This window comes from Bubalus bubalis, chromosome 1 (assembly GCF_019923935.1).
Source record: "Bubalus bubalis isolate 160015118507 breed Murrah chromosome 1, NDDB_SH_1, whole genome shotgun sequence".
NCBI lineage: Eukaryota > Metazoa > Chordata > Mammalia > Artiodactyla > Bovidae > Bubalus > Bubalus bubalis.
In genome coordinates this window covers 181,844,526-181,864,922 of record NC_059157.1, presented here as the reverse complement: position 1 = coordinate 181,864,922, position 20,397 = coordinate 181,844,526, and the positions used below count along the sequence as shown (strand labels likewise).

General features: G+C 36.8%; 1 protein-coding gene across 1 annotated transcript in view; it reads left to right on the top strand.

The window, feature by feature from the left end:
• UBA5 (ubiquitin like modifier activating enzyme 5) overlaps positions 1-20,397 on the top strand; it is a 30,502-nt gene that overhangs the window by 7,783 nt on the left and 2,322 nt on the right. Inside the window, exons 5-11 of the mRNA XM_006052124.4 lie at positions 1,754-1,840; positions 2,758-2,842; positions 4,685-4,789; positions 4,969-5,096; positions 18,320-18,455; positions 19,657-19,732; positions 19,885-19,991. Of these exons, the coding sequence (XP_006052186.1) occupies positions 1,754-1,840; positions 2,758-2,842; positions 4,685-4,789; positions 4,969-5,096; positions 18,320-18,455; positions 19,657-19,732; positions 19,885-19,991 (724 nt within the window). The remainder of the gene's footprint in view (positions 1-1,753; positions 1,841-2,757; positions 2,843-4,684; positions 4,790-4,968; positions 5,097-18,319; positions 18,456-19,656; positions 19,733-19,884; positions 19,992-20,397) is intronic.

Sequence of the window (20,397 nt, the reverse complement as noted above, 5' to 3'; positions counted from 1 at the left end):
CTTATGCATAAAGATATGGGTTGGCAGCCTTTTTCTCTATAAGGCTAGATAGTAAATATTTTAGGCTTTGAGAGCCATATGGTCTTTGTCAAAACTGCTCAACTATACAGTTGTAGTACCTATAGGCAATATAAAAGTAAATGAGCAAAACTGTGCTCCAATAAAACTTTATTTATGGAATCTAAATTTCTTATAATTTTCACATCATGAAATATTGTTGTTCTTTTGATTTTTTTCTTTTCTTGCGGCCATTTAAAAATATAAAAACTACTCTTAGTTTGCAGACCTTACAAAAAATGTAGCAAGGTGGTAGTCAGATTTGGCCCAAGGGACCTAGTTTGGCAGCTCTTACTCTGGGATGTTTCTTTATGTTCCTAAACGTTCTTGGACTGAATTGAATAAGAAGCAAAGAAGCTCTTTTGTTAGACTGAACTGTGTAGCTAAGAGAGGTGATAAAAGCTTAATTCCCAGCACATCTGTGTGAATCACAATAAACTGTGGAAAATTCTGAAAGAGATGGGAATACCAGACCACTTGAGCTGTCTCTTGAGAGACGTGTATGCAGGTCAGGAAGGAACAGTTAGAACTGGGACATGGAACAACAGACTGGTTCCAAATAGGAAAAGGAGTACGTCAAGGCTGTATATTGTCACCCTACTTATTTAACTTATATGCAGAATACATCATGAGAAATGCTGGGCTGGAGGAAGCACAAGCTGAAATCAAGATTGCTGGCAGAAATATCAATAACCTCAAATACACAGATGACACTACCCTTATGGCAGAAAGGGAAGAAGAACTAAAGATCCTCTTGATGAAAGTGAAAGAAGAGAGTGAAAAAGTTGGCTTAAAGCTCAACCTTCAGAAAACGAAGTTCATGGCATCTGGTCCCATCACTTCATGGCAAATAGATGGGGAAACAGTGGCTGACTTTATTTTTTTGGTTCCAAAATCACTGCAGATGGTGATTGCAGCCATGAAATTAAAAGACGCTTACTCCTTGGAAGGAAACTTATGACCAACCTTGACAGCATATTAAAAAGCAGAGACATTACTTTGCCAACAAAGGTCCGTCTAGTCAAGGCTGTGGTTTTTCCAGTGGTCATGTATGGATGTGAGAGTTGGACTATAAAGAAAGCTGAGCACAGAAGAATTGATGCTTTTGAACTGTGGTGTTGGAAAAGACTCTTGAGAGTCCCTTGGACTGCAAGGAGAGCCAACCAGTCCATTCTAAAGGAGATCAGTCCTGGGTGTTCATTGGAAGGACTGATGTTGAAGCTGAAACTCTAATACTTTGGCCACCTGACGTGAAGAGCTGACTCATTGGAAAAGACCCTGATGCTGGGAGGGATTGGGAGCAGGAGGAGAAGGGGACGACAGAGGATGAGATGGCTGGATGGCATCACCAACTCAATGGACATGGGTTTGGCTGGTCTCCGGCAGTTGGTGATGGACAGAGAGGCCTGGTGTGCTGCGGTTCATGGGGTTGCAAAGAGTCTGACATGACTCAGTGACTGAACTGAACTGAGACTGTGGGAATATTTTTGTAATCCTTCTGACACTCTACATGTTTTGAACTAGGTCCCTGAGTGGGATGAAAGAGGTAGAAGAGAACTTTGGATTTTCTTTGAATTGCTTGAATTCCATTTCTCTAATATCTGTTAAATGATCTTTAGCTCTTTTTAGTGCTTTTTCTTGCTTTCTTTTACTGTTCTACTTGTAGTTTTTATAATCATTCTCTTTTTCCCTTTAGGAACATTAATCCTGATGTTCTTTTTGAAGTACACAACTACAATATAACCACAGTAGAAAACTTTGAACATTTCATGAATAGAATAAGGTAAAATTTTATTTATCAGTATTTTGCACAATGTCCATTTCACTTTCAGTATTAGAAAATCTATCAGTTAACTCAATCAGAAGGTTGATATATTTATTTTTAAAAGTTAATATTTTGTGTAATTTTTATATAGTGGGTGCTCAGTAAATAGTATATATGGTCCATTAAACAATAGTAACAACAAAATAAAAATAAGCCTCAAAATGTCTGTTACTATAATGATGTAGCAAGGGGTCCTCCATTATAAGTTCTGTGTTATAGGTTATATTTCTATCTGAATATGGTTTTCTGCAGACCTAAACTATTGAAATTGTATTCAATTAACTTTTATTACATTTACATTTGTAGTGAAACATGAATAAAAGTCTGTAAAAGCTGACAGAGAAATGATAATTTTTGTGAACACAGTTTATATTTCTGCTCCCCCTGTACATCTTTACAGTATAAGTAATACTGTAATATTATTGATATTATATTTATAACAGTGAATACTTAATATATGCTATGCTAAGTCACTTCAGTCGTTTCCGATTCTGTGCGACCCCATAGACGGCAGCCCACCAGGCTCCCCCATCCCTGAGATTCTCCGAGCAAGAACACTGGAGTGGGCTGCCATTTCCTTCTCCAATACATCAAAGTGAAAAGTGAAAGTGAAGTCGCTCAGTCGTGTCCGACTCTTAGTGACCCCATGGATTGCAGCCTAACAGGCTCCTCCGTCCATGGGATTTTCCAAGCAAGAGTACTGGAGTGGGGTGCCATTGCCTTCTCCGACTTAATATATACTGGGTCTTTAATATTAAATTCTATGTTACAATTATACTCAAAAATTTACTGAAGGACTAAATGTGTTGATTGAACAAATAAGATTGTATTTTGTGTCCTGATTTTTTCCAATAAAACTTGTTTTCTTTGCCTAGTAATGGTGGATTAGAAGAAGGAAAACCTGTTGACCTAGTTCTTAGCTGTGTGGATAATTTTGAAGCTCGAATGACAATAAATACAGTGAGTATCTTTTGTGTTATACTCATGGGTTTACCTCAGAGAAGGCAATGGCACCCCACTCCAGTACTCTTGCCTGGAAAATCCCATGGATGGAGGAGCCTGGTGGGCTGCAGTCCATGGGGTCGCTAAGAGTTGGACACGACTGAGCAACTTCTTTCACTTTTCACTTTCATGCATTGGAGAAGGAAATGGCAACCCACTCCAATATTCTTGCCTGGAGAATCCCAGGGACGGGGGAGCCTGGTGGGCTGCCGTCTGTGGGGTCACACAGAGTCGGACACAACTGAAACAACTTAGCATAGCATAGCATAGCATGGGTTTACCTATTGAAAGGCTGTTGCTGAACCAGGAAAAGACGCCAGGATTCTTGGTCTTGGCCGGGATTCTTGGCCTCCAGAGGAGAAGAATTCAATCCGGGGCCAGAGATGAGGCTTGATCGCTCAGAGCTTTTGTGTAATAAAGTTTTATTAACGTATAAAGGAGATAGAGAAAGCTTGACATAGACATCAGAAGGGGGCAGAAAGAGTACCCCCCTGCTAGCCTTTAGCTGGATGTTATATAGCTACTAGCTGTCTGCTAATTAATAAAAGGAAATGTCTCAAAACTCAGAGAATGGCACCAGGCCCCTCACCCACAAGATGCATTTTGAGATAATCTTGGCACCAGGTGAGTCATCCCAGGCCATAAAACTATTGACATGAAGAAGGCATATTCCCATACAAAAGTATAGTTTCATTAAGAGAACAATGTATGAGTATAATATACTGTTTGTCAAGTCAGTTCAGAGCCTTTAGGCAAACGGACTTGAAGACAGAGTCTGGGGTAAATGCATAGTACATTAACATAGCTTAAGACAAACATTTCCATAAGAAAAATGCATTGGTTAGCTCAAGGTTTGAGAATCGTTAAGGTCAGGTGAAACCAGGTGTCATTATGGCAACACTGTATTTTAAGAGAAACCTCTTTTTAAATTTGTATAGAGAAGGGAAAAAATATGTATCACTAGTTTGTTTCCTCCTGCCTCATAAGAGAGAGATAAAAAATGTCTGACACTTGCAGCCTACCTCCTCTGTTTGGAGGGCCCTGGCCTTCCTGCCTGTTAGCTCTCACTAATTTCCTGTGTATTCTGTCAGTATATATTCCACATTCTGAAAGTAGTTCTGCATTTAAGCCCTTTGATAATGTGTTTTATTTATTCTTAATGTGATCTCATCCTATTTTTGAAATTTATTCTAAGGGGACCTGTCTAGCCTTGCTGGTAAGGCATATGTTTCAGTATCCTACTCTGTCTTAGGCCAGTAGAGAAACTATTAAACAGCAGATAATTCTGATGTACAATTTTTAAATTAAATGAATATCTTATAATACTGCCTTATTCTTGGTCAGCATTGGTTTTAAGTTTTGTTACTAATAAGTAAATGTATAAATATGTATAAATAGCTTACACACATGATTTTTCAAAAATAAAACTGAATTCTTCTTTTGAATTATTGTGTTTTCAACTTTGCAAATAATATTTTGCAGTTTCTTGTTGCTGAAATTATTTTAGAAAAGTGAAGTTTTACATTAATTAATAAGAAATCCAGTATGCTTTGGTTCAGTTTAATTAGGTATTTATTGACTGCTTACCTGAATGCTATCAGTTACTTTTCTAAGCAGAAAACTTAGCAACTTGTCAATTGCTAAGGAATTTCATTATTTACAGTTTTCTTGTTTCTTAAAATTTATTTTTACAAACTCTTTGTAATTCATTTTGTTAAACTCCAGTTTTTCACGAAAAAACTTATGGTAAATTACTTTTTTTTTTTTTAATGTTCTTATTTTTCGCTTATTTTTTTTAAGGCTTGTAATGAGCTTGGACAAATATGGATGGAGTCTGGGGTCAGTGAAAATGCAGTTTCAGGGCATATACAGCTCATAATCCCTGGAGAATCGGCTTGTTTTGCGGTATGCATGATTCATTTTGAGTTATTATTTTTCATTGTTAAGTACTAGAGTTCCTAGGGGAAAATATTTATAGTTCAAAGGAAAACCAAACTTTGAATGTGGTGGGATACTATTTGGAACATTGAATACTTCTTTCCTTTTCTTTTGAAATACACATTTTTTAATTCTTTTTCATGTAGTGTGCTCCACCACTTGTAGTTGCTGCAAATATTGATGAGAAGACTCTGAAACGAGAAGGTGTTTGTGCAGCCAGTCTTCCTACTACTATGGGAGTGGTTGCTGGGATCTTGGTACAAAATGTGTTAAAGTGAGTGAAGAATAATTTTTCTGTTTACTTTTGACAAACATTTCAAAATTGGAGTTACCAGCTAAGTATTTAATTTTTTTAATTTAATTTTACAGATATTTAAAAATTTTATACATGTGTAATATATGTATACTTTAAATTTATATATGGTAGTGGTTTAATTCATATATTTTTAATTTAATTTATATATGGTGGTGGTGGTTTAGTCACTAAGTCATGTCCAACTCTTGCTACCCATGGACTGTAGCCCACTGGGCTCCTCTGTCCATGGGATTTCTCAGGCAAGAATACTGAAGCAGGTTGCCATTTCCTTCTCCAGGGGATCTTCCCAACATAGGGATTGAATCTGGGTCTCCTGCATTGCAGGCAGATTCTTTACCGAGTGAACCACCAGGGTAGCCCTTCATTTATAAATAAATAAATCTAATATATTTAATTTAAATATATATTAATTTACACACATCAGCACACACATAATTGTGTTACTTTCTCCATTTGGAATAGCTCTTGTTAAATGCTACAGTAGTACTGGTATATTTATTTATGAAGCTTTAACCAAATGATTTACATCTGCAGGTTTGGCCGAAGGGTGAAGACCTAGGCACAGACACACTCGCTTGATTTGATGCTTATTCAGTTCAGTTCAGTCACTCAGTTGTGTCCAACTCTTTGCAGTCCCATGGTCTGCAGCACACCAGGCTCCCCTGTCCATCACTAACTCCCAGAGTTTACTCAAACTCATGTCCATCGCGTCGGTGATGCCATCCAACCATCTTATCCTCTGTCATCCCCTTCTCCTCCCACCTTCAGTCTTTCCCAGCATCAGGGTTTTTCCTGTTGATTTGGTTCTGTGCATCAGGTGGCCAAAGTATTGGAGTTTCAGCTTCAATATCAGTCCTTCCAATGAATATTCAGGATTGATTTCCTTTGGGATTGACTGGTTTGATCTCCTTGCAGTCCAAGGGACTCTCAAGAGTCTTCTCCAACATCACAGTTCAAAAGCATCAATTCTTTGACCCTCAGCTTTCTTTATAGTCCAACTCTCACATCCATAAATGACTACTGGAAAAACCGTAGGTTTGACTAGATGGATCTTTGTTGGTAAAGTAACGTCTCTGCTTTTTAACATGCTGTCTAGGTTGGTCATAGCTTTTCTTCCAAGGAGCAAGCATCTTTTAATTTCATGGCTGCAGTCAGCATCTGCAGTGATTTTGGAGCCCCCCAAAATAAAGTCTGTCACTGTTTACATTGTTTGTTTCCCCATCTGTTTGCCATGAAGTGATGGGACCAGATGCCATGATCTTCGTTTTCTGAATGTTGAGTTTTAAGCCAACTTTTTCACTCTACTCTTTCACTTGCATCAAGAGGCTCTTTAATTCTTCTTCACTTTCTGCCATTGATGCTTATTATTTATTAATAAAAATAATATGTGATTAAACTTTAACTAGGGTAATATCTCTGCTATACATAAATAGATACCCCAGCAACCATACATCTAAACTATAGCTAATAAGGACAAGGTTTTCTTTCTTCTTTTTTTTTAAGGACAAATGTTTCTTTGCAGCTAAAATTAATGTCAGTTTTTGAACCAACTCATACTTTATGAAAAGCAGAACTACTTTAGTTGTTCCTTAGCTCAGGCCATTTTTTTACCTCACTTTACACTGTTAATAAGCTTAATTATGTTTTTCAGCATCCAATATAATAAGAAGAAATTGCTACATGATACAGAGAGGCACTCTAATCTTAGTATCACCTACCAGCAAAGAAATACCAGCACACATAAGAACTCTCAAGGCAACTCTCTGTGACTATTTCATATAAGACAAATAGTCTGTCAGACTTCAATAGGTCCTATCTAAACACAATATTTTATTGTATGTTATGAAGAAGGGGGAAAATAGTCATTTCTATAAAGTATCTCTCTGTACATCTGTATGTCTAGATATATCATATCTGTTGATGGACATTTATGCTACTTACAGATTGTGGTTTGTTTTTTTTTTTGCTGTTATTAACAATGCTGCAAAAAACAATTTGCTTTCTATCTTTGTAAACTAGATTTTTATAGTGTGAATTTTTAGAAGTATAATTTCTAAGTTTATGCAATACTTATTTTGACAGATACTACTAAATTTCTCCTTCAAAAGGATTGTATGTTTCCATGACAGTTTTGAGAGTACCTGGTTTGTCCAGACCTTTCGTAACATTAGGTGTTATCAAACTTTTATTTTTGAAGTTTACAGCAAAGTCATATATATTCTTTTTCAGCTTTTTTTCCTTCATAAGTTATTACAAGATATTGAGTGTAGTTCCCTGTGCTATATATTAGGTCCTTGTTTTCCTATTTGATATATTTAGTGTGTATATGTTAATCCCATACTCCTAATTTATCCTCCTCCCTTTCTGCAGACCTCCCATCCCCTTTGGTAACCATAAATTTGTTTTCTATGTGTATCTGTTTCTGTTTTGTAAATGTTTATTTGTATCAAGTTTTTTAGATTCCACATATAAGTGATACCAGATGATATTGGTCTTTGGTTTACTTCACTTAGTATGATAATCTCTAGGTCCATCTATGTTACTGCAAATGGCATTATTTCATTCTTGTTTTAATGACTGAATAATATTTCATTTTATATATATACACCACACGTTCATCCATTTTTCTGTCAGTGGACTTGCATGTTGCTTCCATGTCTTGGCTGTTGTGAATAGTGCTGCTGTGAACATTGGGATGCATGTATCTTTTCAAATGAGTTTTCTGTGGATATATGCCAAGGAGTGGGATTCTTGTATCATATGAAAACTCTATTCTTAATTTTTTAAAGAACTTCCATACTGTTCTCCTAGTAGCTGCACCAATATACATCCCAACCAACAGTGTAAGAGGGTTCCTTTTTCTCCAGATCCTCTCCAGCATTTATTATTTGTAGACCTTTTGATGAAGCCCATTCTGACCAGTGTGAGGTGATACCTCATTGTAGTTTTGATTTGCATTTTTCTAACGATTAACTATATTGAGCATCTTTTTATGTGCTTGTTGGCCATCTGTATGTCTTTTTTGGAAAAAAGTCTGTTTAGGTCTTCTGCCCATTTTTTGATTGGATGGTTTTTTGATATTAAGCTATATGAGCTGTTTGTATATTTTGGAAATTAACCTCTTATTGGTCATAGTTTGTGGATATTTTCTCCCAGTTCATAGTTTGTCTCTGTTTTGTTTATGGTTTCCATCACTGTGCAGAAGTTTAATTAGGTCCCATTTGTTTATCTTTCTTTTCATTTCCATTACTGTAGGAGACAGATCCAAAAAATATATTGCTACAATTTATGTCAATGAGTGTTCTGCTTATGTTTCCCTCTAGGAAACATTTAGGTTTTAGATTTAGATCATTACTCCATTTTGATTTTATTTTTGTATATGATGTTAGTCATCAAACTCTTTGTCAATTTGACATGTGAAAAAAGGGTATCTCATTTTAATTTCCAATTGTGCAAAGGCTTGAGCATTTATATTTTCTGTGAATTGTCTTCTTATGTCCTCTGCTCAGTTTTAGAAAAAATTTATTTGTATTTTTAATTGAAGGATAATTGCTTTATAGAATTTTGTTGTTTTCTGTCAAATCGCAACGTGAATCAGCCATAGGTATACATATATCCCCTCCCTTTTGACCCTCCCTCCCATCTCCCTCCCCATCCCACCCATCTAGGTTGATACAGAGCCCCTGTTTGAATTTCCTGAGCCATACAGCAAATTCCTGTTGGCTATCTATTTTACATATAGTAATGTAAGTTTCCAAGTTACTCTTTCCATACATCTCACCCTCTCCTCCCCTCTCCCCCATCTCCCCATGTCCATAAGTCTATTCTCTGTGGCTGTTTCTCCACTGCTGCCCTGCAAATAAATTCTTCAGTACTGTTTTTCTAGATTCCATATATATGCATTAGTATACAATATTAATTTTTCTCTTTGTGATTTACTTCATGCTGTATATAGACTCTAGGTTCATCCACCTCATTAGAACTGACTTCAAATGCATTCCATTTTATGGCTGAGTAATATTCCATTGCATATATGTACCATAGCTTCTTTATCCATTCATCTGTTGGTGAACATCTAGGTTGCTTCCATGTTCTACTATTGTAAATAGCGCTGCAGTAAACAGTGGGATACATGTGTCTTTTTCAGTTTGGATTTCTTCAGGGTATATGCCTAGCAGTGGGATTGCTGGGCATATGGTGGTTTTATTCCTAGTTTTTTAAGGAATCTCCGTATTGTATTCCGTAGTGGCTATATCAGTTTACCTTCTCACCAACAATGCAAGAACATTCCCTTTTCTCCACACCCTCTCCAGCATTTATTGTTTGTAGACTTTCTGATGATGGCCATTCTGACTGGTGTGAGGTGATAGCTCATTGTAGTTTTGATTTGCATTTCTTTAACAATAAGTGATGTTGAGCATCTTTTCACATGTTTGTTAGCCGTCTGTATGTCTTCTTTGGAGAAGTGTCTGTTTAGGCCTTTTCCCACTTTTTGATTGGGCTGTTTGTGTTTTTGGTACTGAGTTGTATGAGCTGCTTGTATATTTTGGAAATTAATACTTTGTCTGTTGTTTCATTTGCTATTTTCTCCCATTCTGAGGATTGTCTTTTCACCTTGCTTATAGTTTCCTTTGCTGTGCAAAAGCTTTTAAGTTTAATCAGGTCTCACTTGTTTACTTTTGTTTTTATTTCCATTACTCTAGAAGGTGGATCATAGAGGATCTTGCTTTGATATATGTCATCGAATGTTGTGGCTATGTTTTCCTCTAGAGTTTTATTTTCTGGTCTTATATTTAGGTCTTTAATCCCTTTTGAGTTTATCTTGGTGTATGGTGTTAGGAAGTGTTCTAATTTCATTTTTTTTACACGTAGCTGTCCAGTTTTCCCAGCACCATTTGTTGAAGAGGTTGTCTTTGCCCCATTGTATGTTCTTGCCTCCTTTCTCAAAAATAAGGTACCCATAGGTACATGGGTTTATTTCTGGGCTTTCTATCTTGTTCCAGTGGTCTATATTTCTGTTTTTGTGCCAGTACCATACTGTTTTGATGACTATAGCTTTGTAGTATAATCTGAGGTCAGGAAGGTTGATTCCTCCAGGTCCATTCTTCTTTCTCTAGAATCTTTTGGCTTTTCAGGGTCTTTTGTGTTTCCATATGAATTGTGAAATTTTTTTTCTAGTTCTGTGAAAAATTTTATTGGTAAATTCATATGGACGACATTAAATTGTAGATTGCATTTGGTAGTATAGTCATTTTCACAATATTGATTCTTCCTATCCAGGAACATGGAAAACTCTCCGTCTGTTTATGTCATCTTTGATTTCTTTCATCAGCGTCTTATAATTTTTGGTGTATATTTCTTTTGTTTCCTTAGGTAAGTTTATTCCTAAATATTTTATTCTTTTTGTTGCAGTGATGAATGGGATTGATTCCTCAATTTGTTTTTCTGATTTTTCATTGTTAGTATATAGAGATGCAAGTGATTTCTGTGTATTGATTTTGTATCCTGCGACTTTACTAGGCAGACGCTTTACTGTCTGAGCTACCAGGGAAGCCCCAAATTCACTGATTAGCTCTAGCAATTTTCTGAAACTGTCTTTAGGGTTTTCCATGTATAGTAGCATGTCATCTGCAAACAGTGAGAGCTTTGCTTCTTCTTTTCTGATCTGGATTCCTTTTATTTCTTTTTCTTCTGTGATTGCTGTAGCTAGGAATTCTAAAACGATGTTGAGTAATAGTGGCGAAAGTGGACACCCTTGTCTTGTTCCTGATCTTAGAGGGAATGCTTTCAGTTTTTCACTATTAAGAATAATGTTTGCTGTAGGCTTATCATATATGGCTTTTACTATGTTGAGGTAGGTACCTTCTATGCTCATTGTTTGAAGAGTTTTAATCATAAATGGGTGCTGAATTTTGTCAAAGGCTTTTTCTGCATCTAAGATTATCATATGGTTTTTATCTTTCAATTGGTTTATATGGTGTATCACATTGATTGATTTGCATATATTAAAGAATCCTTGCAACCCTGGAATAAACCCAACTTGATCATGGTGTATGAGCTTTTAAATGTGTTGCTGAATTCTGTTTGCTAAAATTTTGTTGAGTATTTTTGCATCTATGTTCATCAGTGATATTGGCCTGTAGTTTTCTTTTTCTGTGTTGTTTTGTCTACTTTTGGTATCAGGGTGATGGTGGCCTTGTGGAATGGATTTGGAAGGGTTCCTTCCTCTGCAATTTTTTGAAAGAGTTTTAGAAGGATATGCATTAGCTCTTCTCTGAATGTTTGATAGCATTCTCCTGTGAAACCATCTGCTCCTGGGCTTTTGTTTTTGGGGGGATACTTGTTCACAGCTTCAATTTCAGTGCTTGTAATTTGATTTTTCATAATTTCTATTTTCTTTTTGGATCAGTCTCAGAAGATTGAACTTTTCTAAGAATCTGTCCATTTCTTCCAGGTTATCCATTTTATTGCCATGTTTTTGTTCATAATAGTCTCTTATGATCCTTGGTACTTCTGCATTTTCTGTTGTAACCTCTCCTTTTTCATTTCTAATTTTGTTGATTTGATTCTTCTCTCTCTTTTGTTCTTGATGAGTCTGGCTAAATGTTTGTCAACTATGTTTATCTTCTGAAAGAACCATCTTTTAGTTTTATTAATCTTTACTGTTGTTTCTTTCATTTCTTTTACATGTATTTCTGCTCTGATCTTTTTGATTTCTTTCCTTCTGCTAATTTGGGGGGGGGGGTTGTTCTTTTTCCAGTTCTTTCAGGTGTAAAGTTAGGTTGTCTACTTGATGTTTTTCTTGTTTCTTGAGGTAGGATTGTATTGCTATAAACTTCCCTCAAAATTTTCCCTCAAAAATAGCACTGCTTTTGCTGCTTCCCATAGGTTTTGAGTTGTTGTGTTTTCATTGTCATTGGTTTCTAGAAATTTTTTTATTTCCCTTTTGGTTTCTTAAGTAACCTGTTGGTTATTTAGAAATGTATTGTTTAATCTCCATATGATTGTGTTTTTTTTAGTTTTTTCTTGTAATTGATATCTAGTCTGATAGCATTGTGGTCAGAAAAGATGCTTGATATGGTTTCAGTTTTTCTTCAATTTACTGAGGTTTGATTCGTGAGCCAAGATGTGATCTGTTGTGGAGAATGTTCCACGTGCAGTTGAGAAGAAGGTGTATTCTTCTGCATTTGGGTGGAATGCTCTGAAGATATCAGTGAGATTCATCTATCTAATGTATCATTTAAGGCTTGTCTTTCCTTATTTCTGTTTTGATGATCCGTCCATTGGTGTGAGTGGGGTGTTGACCTCTCCTTTTATTATTGTGTTACTGTCAATTTCTCCTTTTATGTCTGTTAGTGTCTGTCTTATGTACTGAGGTGCTCCTATGTTGGGTGCATAGATATGTACAATTGTTATGTCTCCCTCTTGGATTTATCCCTTGGTCATTATGTAGTGTCCTTCCTTATCTCTTGTAGTATTCTTTACTTTAAGGTCTATTTTGTCTGATACGAGGATTGCTACTCCAGCTTTCTTTTGCTTTCTATTTGCATGGAATACAATTTTCCTTCCTCTCAGTTTCAGTCTATATGTGTCTTTAAGTCAGAAGTGGATTTCTTGTAGACAGCATATATATGGGTCTTTGTATCCATTTGGCCAATTTGTGTCTTTCAGTTGGAGCATTTAATCCATTTATGCTTAAAGTAATTATTGATATATATGTTTCTGTTGCCATTTTCTTAATTCTTTTGGGTTTGATTTTGTAGATCTTTTTCTCCTCTTGTATTTCCTGACTATATAAGTCCCTTTAACACTTGTTGTAAAGCTGATTTGGTGGTACCGAATTCTCTTAACTTTTGCTTGTCTAAATAGCTTTTGATTTCTCCATCAGTTTTGAATGAGATCCTTGCCGGGTAGAGTAAACTTGGTTGTAGATCTTTCCCTTTCAGTACTTTAAATATAATCCTGCCATTCCCTTCTGGCCTACAGAGTTTCTGATGAAAGATCAGCTGTGAAAAATATGGGGTATCCCTTGTATGTAACTTGTTGCTTTTCCTTTGTTGCTTTTAATATTCTTTGTATTTAATCTTTGTTACTTTGATTAGTGTGTGTCTTGGCGTGTTTCTCTTTGGGTTTATCTTGTATGGGACTCTTTCCCACTCTTGGACTTAATTGACTATTTCGTTTTCCATGTTGGGGAATTTTTAAGTATAACCTCTTCAAAAATTTTCTCATACTGTTTCTTTTTCCCTTCTTCTTCTGGGACCCCTATAATTCAAGTGTTGGTGTGTTTGATATTGTCCCCGAGGTCTCTGAGACTTTCCTCAGTTCTTTGCATTCTTTTTACTTTATTCTGCTCTTCAGAAGTTATTTCCACCATTTTATCTTCCAGCTCACTGATTCATTCTTCTTCTTTAGATATTCTGCTATTGATTCCTTCTAGAATATTTTTAATCTCATTAATTGTGGTGTTTGTATGTTTACTCTTTAATTCTTCTAGGTCTTTGTTAATTGATTCTTGCATTTTCTCCATTCTGTTTTCAAGGTTTTTGATCATCTTTACTATCATTATTCTGAATTATTTTTCAGGTAGTTTGCCTGTTTCCTCTTCATTTATTTGGACTTCTGTGTTTCTAGCTTATTCCCTCATTTGTGCAGTATTTCTCTACCTTTACATTATTATTTATTTTTAATTTATTGTGTTTGAGGTCTCCTTTCCCCAGGCTTTAAGGTTGACTTCTTCCTTCTTTTTGGTTTCTGCCCTCTTCAGGTTGGTCCAGTGGTTTGTGTAAGCTTTGTATATGGTGAGATTTGTGCTGAGTTTTTTTTTGTGTTTCTTCTGATGAGCAAGGTTGAGTAGGTGGTAATCCTGTCTGCTGACGATTGCGTTTGTATTTTTGTTTTGGTTGTTGTTTGAATGAGGTGTCTTGCACAGGGTGCTACTGGTGGTTGGGTGATACCTGGTCTTGTATTCAAGTGGTTTCCTTTGTGTGTGTTCTCACTATATGATACTCCCTATGGTTAGTTCTCTGGTAGTCTAGGGTTGGAGTTAGTGCTCCCACTCCAAAGGCTCAGGGCTTGATCTCTGTTCAGGAATGAAGATTCCACAAGTGGTTTGTTATGGCATTATGTGTTAGATTAAAACAAATACCCCAATATGAGAAACCAAAGGTGAACCCCAGACAAATGGCAGTTACAAAATCAGGCAAATAATTAAAATAATGGAATATACACATATGCATATACATCCATTAGCAAAATCAAAACAGTCCAACAAAAATAAAATACAATAGATTGACACAGTGAACAGAGCGATCCAAAAGTTATATCTACCAGTTAAGAACAAAACTAACTATAGCACAAACTGGAAAACAAAACTAAAGTAAGGTGCCAAATGAGGAATAAAGAAATGAAAACAAAACTAACAAATATGTTGTGAGGAAAGGAAAGAAAGAAAAGAAAAAAAGAATAGATATGAAAAGTTAAATATAGCTTTAGAAAGAAGATTTATGTTCATTGAAGATTAACTGCAAGAGTAAAGGAACAGTATGAAAAGCAAACAAAGGAGTAAATGTAGAAAAAAATAATAGGTTTTTAAAAGTTAAAAATCAAAATTAGAAAAGAAAAAAAAAAAGATAGAGGAAGAAAAAAGCTCCGTAGAACTGCAAAAGCCCAACATAGAGGCAGAGGTTTATAACAATAAAAAGTGTGATTGAAAAAAAATAACTTAAAATCTTAATTAGATTTCATAGTGCCATTAAAATCATAACTACAACAGAGGCGGGAAAAAAGAAAAGAAAAATCCAAAAGAAACTACAGAAGTCAAAACATAAGAATAATAAATGTTTTTCTTGAATCACTTCTGTCAGGGTCCAGTCACAGTCCCCCATACCCCTCTAGGGTACCTTCCAACGCTGTGCTGGTCTCTGGACCTGCTGTTGGGGCAGCTCAGATTCTAATCTGGTCTTACTTCTGTGTGTTCTTGCCTCCATTTTCCATCAGAACTAGTGTGTTTTCTTTTGTGGGAGCTCTCAATGTCCTTTTACATATTTCATAGACACAAAGTCTGCCTAGTTGATCATGTGGATTTAATCTGCAGCTTGTATAGCAGGGGGAAGGTTTTGGGTCTTCTTCCATAGCCACATTGCCCCTGGGTTTCATTTGTGATTTATTTCCACCACTGCATGTGGTTTGTCCACAGGGGTTTGCTCCTTAGGCTGCCCTGGAGGACTTGGGGTTGCCCCTGGGAGGGCCAGGTGTGGAGGTGGTGCAGCTGCTTGGGTCGCAGGGTTTGTGGCAGTACCAGGTACTCAGAGGAGTCGGCAACTAGGGCAGCAGGAAATATAGTGCTTCTAAAGAAGGGTATGGAAACCAGTAATGGCCAGTATACTCTAGTGTTCTTGCCTGGGGAATGCCCCCCGACAGAAGCCTGGCAGGCCATAGTGCACAAGGTCACAACAAGTTGAACACGATGGAAACGACCCCACATGCATAGATGGGAAGATTTTTTTTGCTTGTGGCAGGTCTCCCTCTGTGAAGGTTGAGCGTGAAGGTGGCACAGTTGCTTGGGTCTCTGGGACCCTGGTGGCGCCAAGTCTGCAGGGACACAGACTACCTCAGCCACAGGAGTTATGGCCCTATCAGAGTCTTTTTTCGAGCTTCTGGTAGTTGGCGATCAGAAGCCTTTTTGGCTAGTCTTTCTCCATAGCTCCACCTGTTCAGGCCCTTAGAGGGCTCCCTTTTGGGGTATTTCTTTGTTGATCAGCATGTCAGGGACATAGAAGGCCCCCCCACGGCTGGGGTCCTACTCTGTAGATTGGCATGTCAGGCACTTAAACAGGCACCCTGGGTGGGTCCTACTCTGTTCCATGCATCAGTCACTTAAAAGAGTGCCTTGGGTGTGGTCCTAGTCTGTAGTTCGGTGCGTCAGGTCCTTTATGGGCCAGTCTGTTGTTCAGCTGCTGATGTTGGCATGTGTGGAGAGGGAGGCTATGGTGATGGCTACACCCCCTAGTTTGACTTAGCAGTATCAACTTGCTTCCATGGCTGCCTGGCTTTCCTCCACAGTCATTTCCTACCACAGTCTCCTCCCTCACATCCCCTCGGTCCATCTGTCTGCAGTGAACAACAGCTCTCACCCGGGGATTGCTCCACAATCCCTAAGCTCCAGCTCCCAGCTGCTGCACCTTCTAGGGCACCTGCTTCCCTGTCCAGGGTACATATGGCTGCGGCGAGGACTTCTAATTCTCATTGTATTTAGGTTGCCACATATCAGCTGTTTCACTCTCAGCCTTAAATATTTCTCCTCTGACTCAGACAATTGCCCTGATGTGGAGATCGGACCCCTGCTTCAGTTCCCCTGCCCACCGAGGGTAGGTTCAGGCCTAGTACCACTCCTGTTTTTCCCCCTAGTTCCTTCACCCTACCAAGTTTTGCATGGTTCTATATGTTCTTTTCCGCTGGTCTGGTACTCCTGTCCGCTCTCAGTTGGTGTTGTGCACGCACTTGTGTGTCTGAAGATACATTCCTGATGTATCCGTGGAGGGAGAAGTACTCCATGTCCACCTTCTGCTCTGCCGCCTTGTTCTCTCTGTTCAGTTTTGTCTTTCTTTGTTGTATATTGAGACTATGCATTTTTCGATTTTTTTTCCTTTTGTTGTTTATGTTTGTAAATGATTTTTCCTCTACTGGCAAGCTTCTAAAAGGAATTAGGGACTTCCTCAGTGGTCTAGTGGTTAAGAATACCCTTGCCAGTACAGGGGACACAGGTTCAATTCCTGCTCTGGGAAGCCAAGAGGCAACTGAGCCCATGTGCCATAACTACTTAGCCTGCACTCTATACCCCACATGCCTCAACTACTGGGCTTACATGCCCCAACTACTCAAGTCTGAGTGCTCTAGGGCCCATGTACTGCAACAAGAGAAGCCACTGCAATAAGAAGCCCGCAGGCTGAAGTGGAGAAAAGCCGGTGTGCAGCAATGAAGACCCAGGGTAGCCAAAAATAAATAAATAAATAAAAACTTAAAAAATAAATAAATAAAAGGAATCAGATTCAAATGTAAGGGAGCAAGGGTGCTTTGTGGCATATTGGAAATGCACTATATAGCTGGTCCTTTATTTCCTTGGGTTCTGCATCTGCAGAATCAACCAGTTGTAGATCCAAAAAAATCCATAAAGTTCCAAATAGCAAAATGTGAATTGCCACAGGCTGTTAACTGTTTATATAGTATTTGCATTATATTTAGAACTATTTAAATGGCAATCCACTCCAGTATTCTTGCCTGGAAAGTCCCGTGGATGGAGGAACCTGGGAGGCTACAGTCCATGGGGTCACAGTCGGACATGACTGTGCGACTTCATTTTCACTTTCTTTTTACATAGCATTTATAATAAGTAATCTAAGTGAAAGTGCTCAGTGCTTAGTTGCTCAGTCATGTCAGCCTCTTTGTGACTCTGTAGACTGTAGCCTGCTTCTCTCCATGGATTTCTCCAGGCAAGAGTACTGAAGTGGGTAGCCATTCCCTTCTCCAGAAAATCTTCCTGACCAAGGAGTCGAACTCTGGTGTCCTGCATTGCAGGCAGATTCTGTACTGTCTGAGCCACCAGGATGATTTAAAGTATATGGGAGGATGTGCACAGGTTATCTGCAAATATTATGCAGGACTTAATTTTGGTACCCTGGGGTGGGGGTGTTATGGAATCAATTCCCCATAGGTATGGAGGGCCAACTATATTTTGATCTGGTAGTGATTATTACATGAGTGAATACTTGTATAAAATTTTATTGAGATTTAATACAAATTTAAGATAGCAAACTTTGCAGTGTCATATATAAAAAACTTTTAAAACAGATTTAGAACCATATCTCAAAGATGTCTTTAAGATATCTTTGATATCTCACATTTGAACTTCTCTGAAATTAATATGTTTCTTAATGTTGTTGACATGTCATAGTTTAATTGGCAGCATTTTATCTTGATTACAGGTTCAAAAAATAATAGTGCATTCTGTTGTTTAATTCAAGATAATCTACTATAAGCCAGGCCATATAAATAAGATAAAAAAATTGTTTTCTGGGTTCTTGTTTCAAAAATCATTACCTTGAAAATAATTTTTTAAAAAGTATCAGTTTTTTCTAATATTTTTATGGTTTTGTTTATTTAAGTCTGCTTTGTTTTTATAGGTTTCTGTTAAATTTTGGTACTGTTAGTTTTTACCTTGGATACAATGCAATGCAGGATTTTTTCCCTACTATGTCCATGAAGCCAAATCCTCAGTGTGATGACAGAAACTGTAGGAAGCAACAGAAGGAATATAAGGTATATGTCAATGTGTCACAATGCATGAGAGATCATATTGCATAGGACAAAAACTTAAAAAAGAAGAAGTAATTATTTAGACTTGGAATACAAGGTAAATGGATTCTGGATTTTTAAAGTTCTAATTTATTCACCATGCTTTAGAAATGAAAATTTTGTTCAAAGTCCTTTCTTGTTTTTTGTAAGATAAAAAGCTTGTCTGAATTCTGTTTTTAAATTTTAATTTTTTAAGCTAAAATATGGTTGACATACATATTATGCTAGTTTCAGGTGTACCATGTAATGATCTGACATTTGCATACATTATCAAATGATCACTGTGAGAAGTCTAGTTATCATCTCTTCCTATGAAAAGTTATTAAAATATTATTGACTATATTCCCTATGCTGTAAATGCATTTCTGTGACTTATTATATTATTATAGGTTTAGACCTTTTTGTTCACGTCACTTATTTTGCACCCCCACGTTTCCTATGGCAACATTATTTGTTCTCTGTATCTGCGAGTCTGTTTTCCTTTTGTTTTGTTTTTAGGTCCTTTATTTAAGTGAGATTATATGGTATTTGTCTTTGGTTGTCTGACTAATTTCATTGAACATAATGCCTTGTAGTTCTATCCATGCCTTGTAGTTGCAGATAGTAAATTTTTTTATGTCTGAGTCATATTCCATTGTATATATGTACCACACCTTTATCCAGTTATCTGTTGATAGACATTTAGGTAACTTCCATGTTTTAGCTGTTATAAATAATGCTGCAATGAACATTGGATTATATATCTTTTGAGTGTTTTTGTTTTCATTAAAAAAAAAAACAAACCCAGAAGTGAAATTGCTAGATCACATGGTAGTTGTGTTTTTAATTTTTGGAGACACCTCCATACTGTTTTCCAGTGATTGCACCAGTTTACAATCCTGCTAACAGTGCACAAGGTTTGCCTTTTTTCCACGTCCTTGCTAACACTTGTTATTTGTTGTCTTTTTGATGGTAGTCATTCTGACAAGTGTTATCTCATTGTGCTTTTCATTCACATTTCCCTGATGATTAGTGATACATGTCTGCTGGATCTCTCTATGTATTCCGTAAGGTCTCTGTATGTAGACCTTAGAAAAAGTGTGTCTGAATTCTTGATTCTGATCAAGTCTGATGCTTCAGAGAACTGAGAATGAGTAAAAACACTGAAACTGTTTGATTTCTACAGAAAAAGGTAGCAGCACTGCCCAAACAGGAGGTAATTCAAGAAGAAGGAGAAATAATACATGAAGACAATGAGTGGGGTAGGAATTGTTTTATAAATTGAAATGGCAGCAAAAAAAACATTCTTTTATGGGAGGGAATCTAATTATAATTAAGATTATACAAGTTTTGAATGATTATTGCTCATTAAGCTCCTTGAAAGAGGTTTTAAGATTTAAGTTTAACTTTACAGGTATTGAGCTGGTATCTGAGATTTCAGAAGAGGAACTGAAAAAATCTTCAGGTCCAATCCCTGACTTACCTGAAGGAATTATAGTGGCATATACAGTTCCCCAAAAGGTACATCTAATATCTGATTTAACATAAGAAGATAAAAGAGAAAATGTCTATTTATACTCTTCCATCTTCAACCTGTTTTATAATGCCAATGCAGTATTTCTTATATTAGATATTTTACATTAAGATTTGTGAGAGAGGTATTTAGTGTTAATATGGAAATATGCACAGCACATTTTAAACTGTTTGAAAATATAGACATAGTTTTGTTCATTCATTGATGGATCGGTGAAATAGATTTTGATTAAGACTACCTTTTCTGTATATTGATAGTTTTAGCCACAATACCATTTAAAAATACCAGTTCAGTAGAGATCTCAAGAAAACTGAAATTACTGCCTTGTAAGTCGAAAGACTGGTGGAGAAAATAAAGGATTTTATCTCTCCTAAAAATTAGAAGGCATATTTA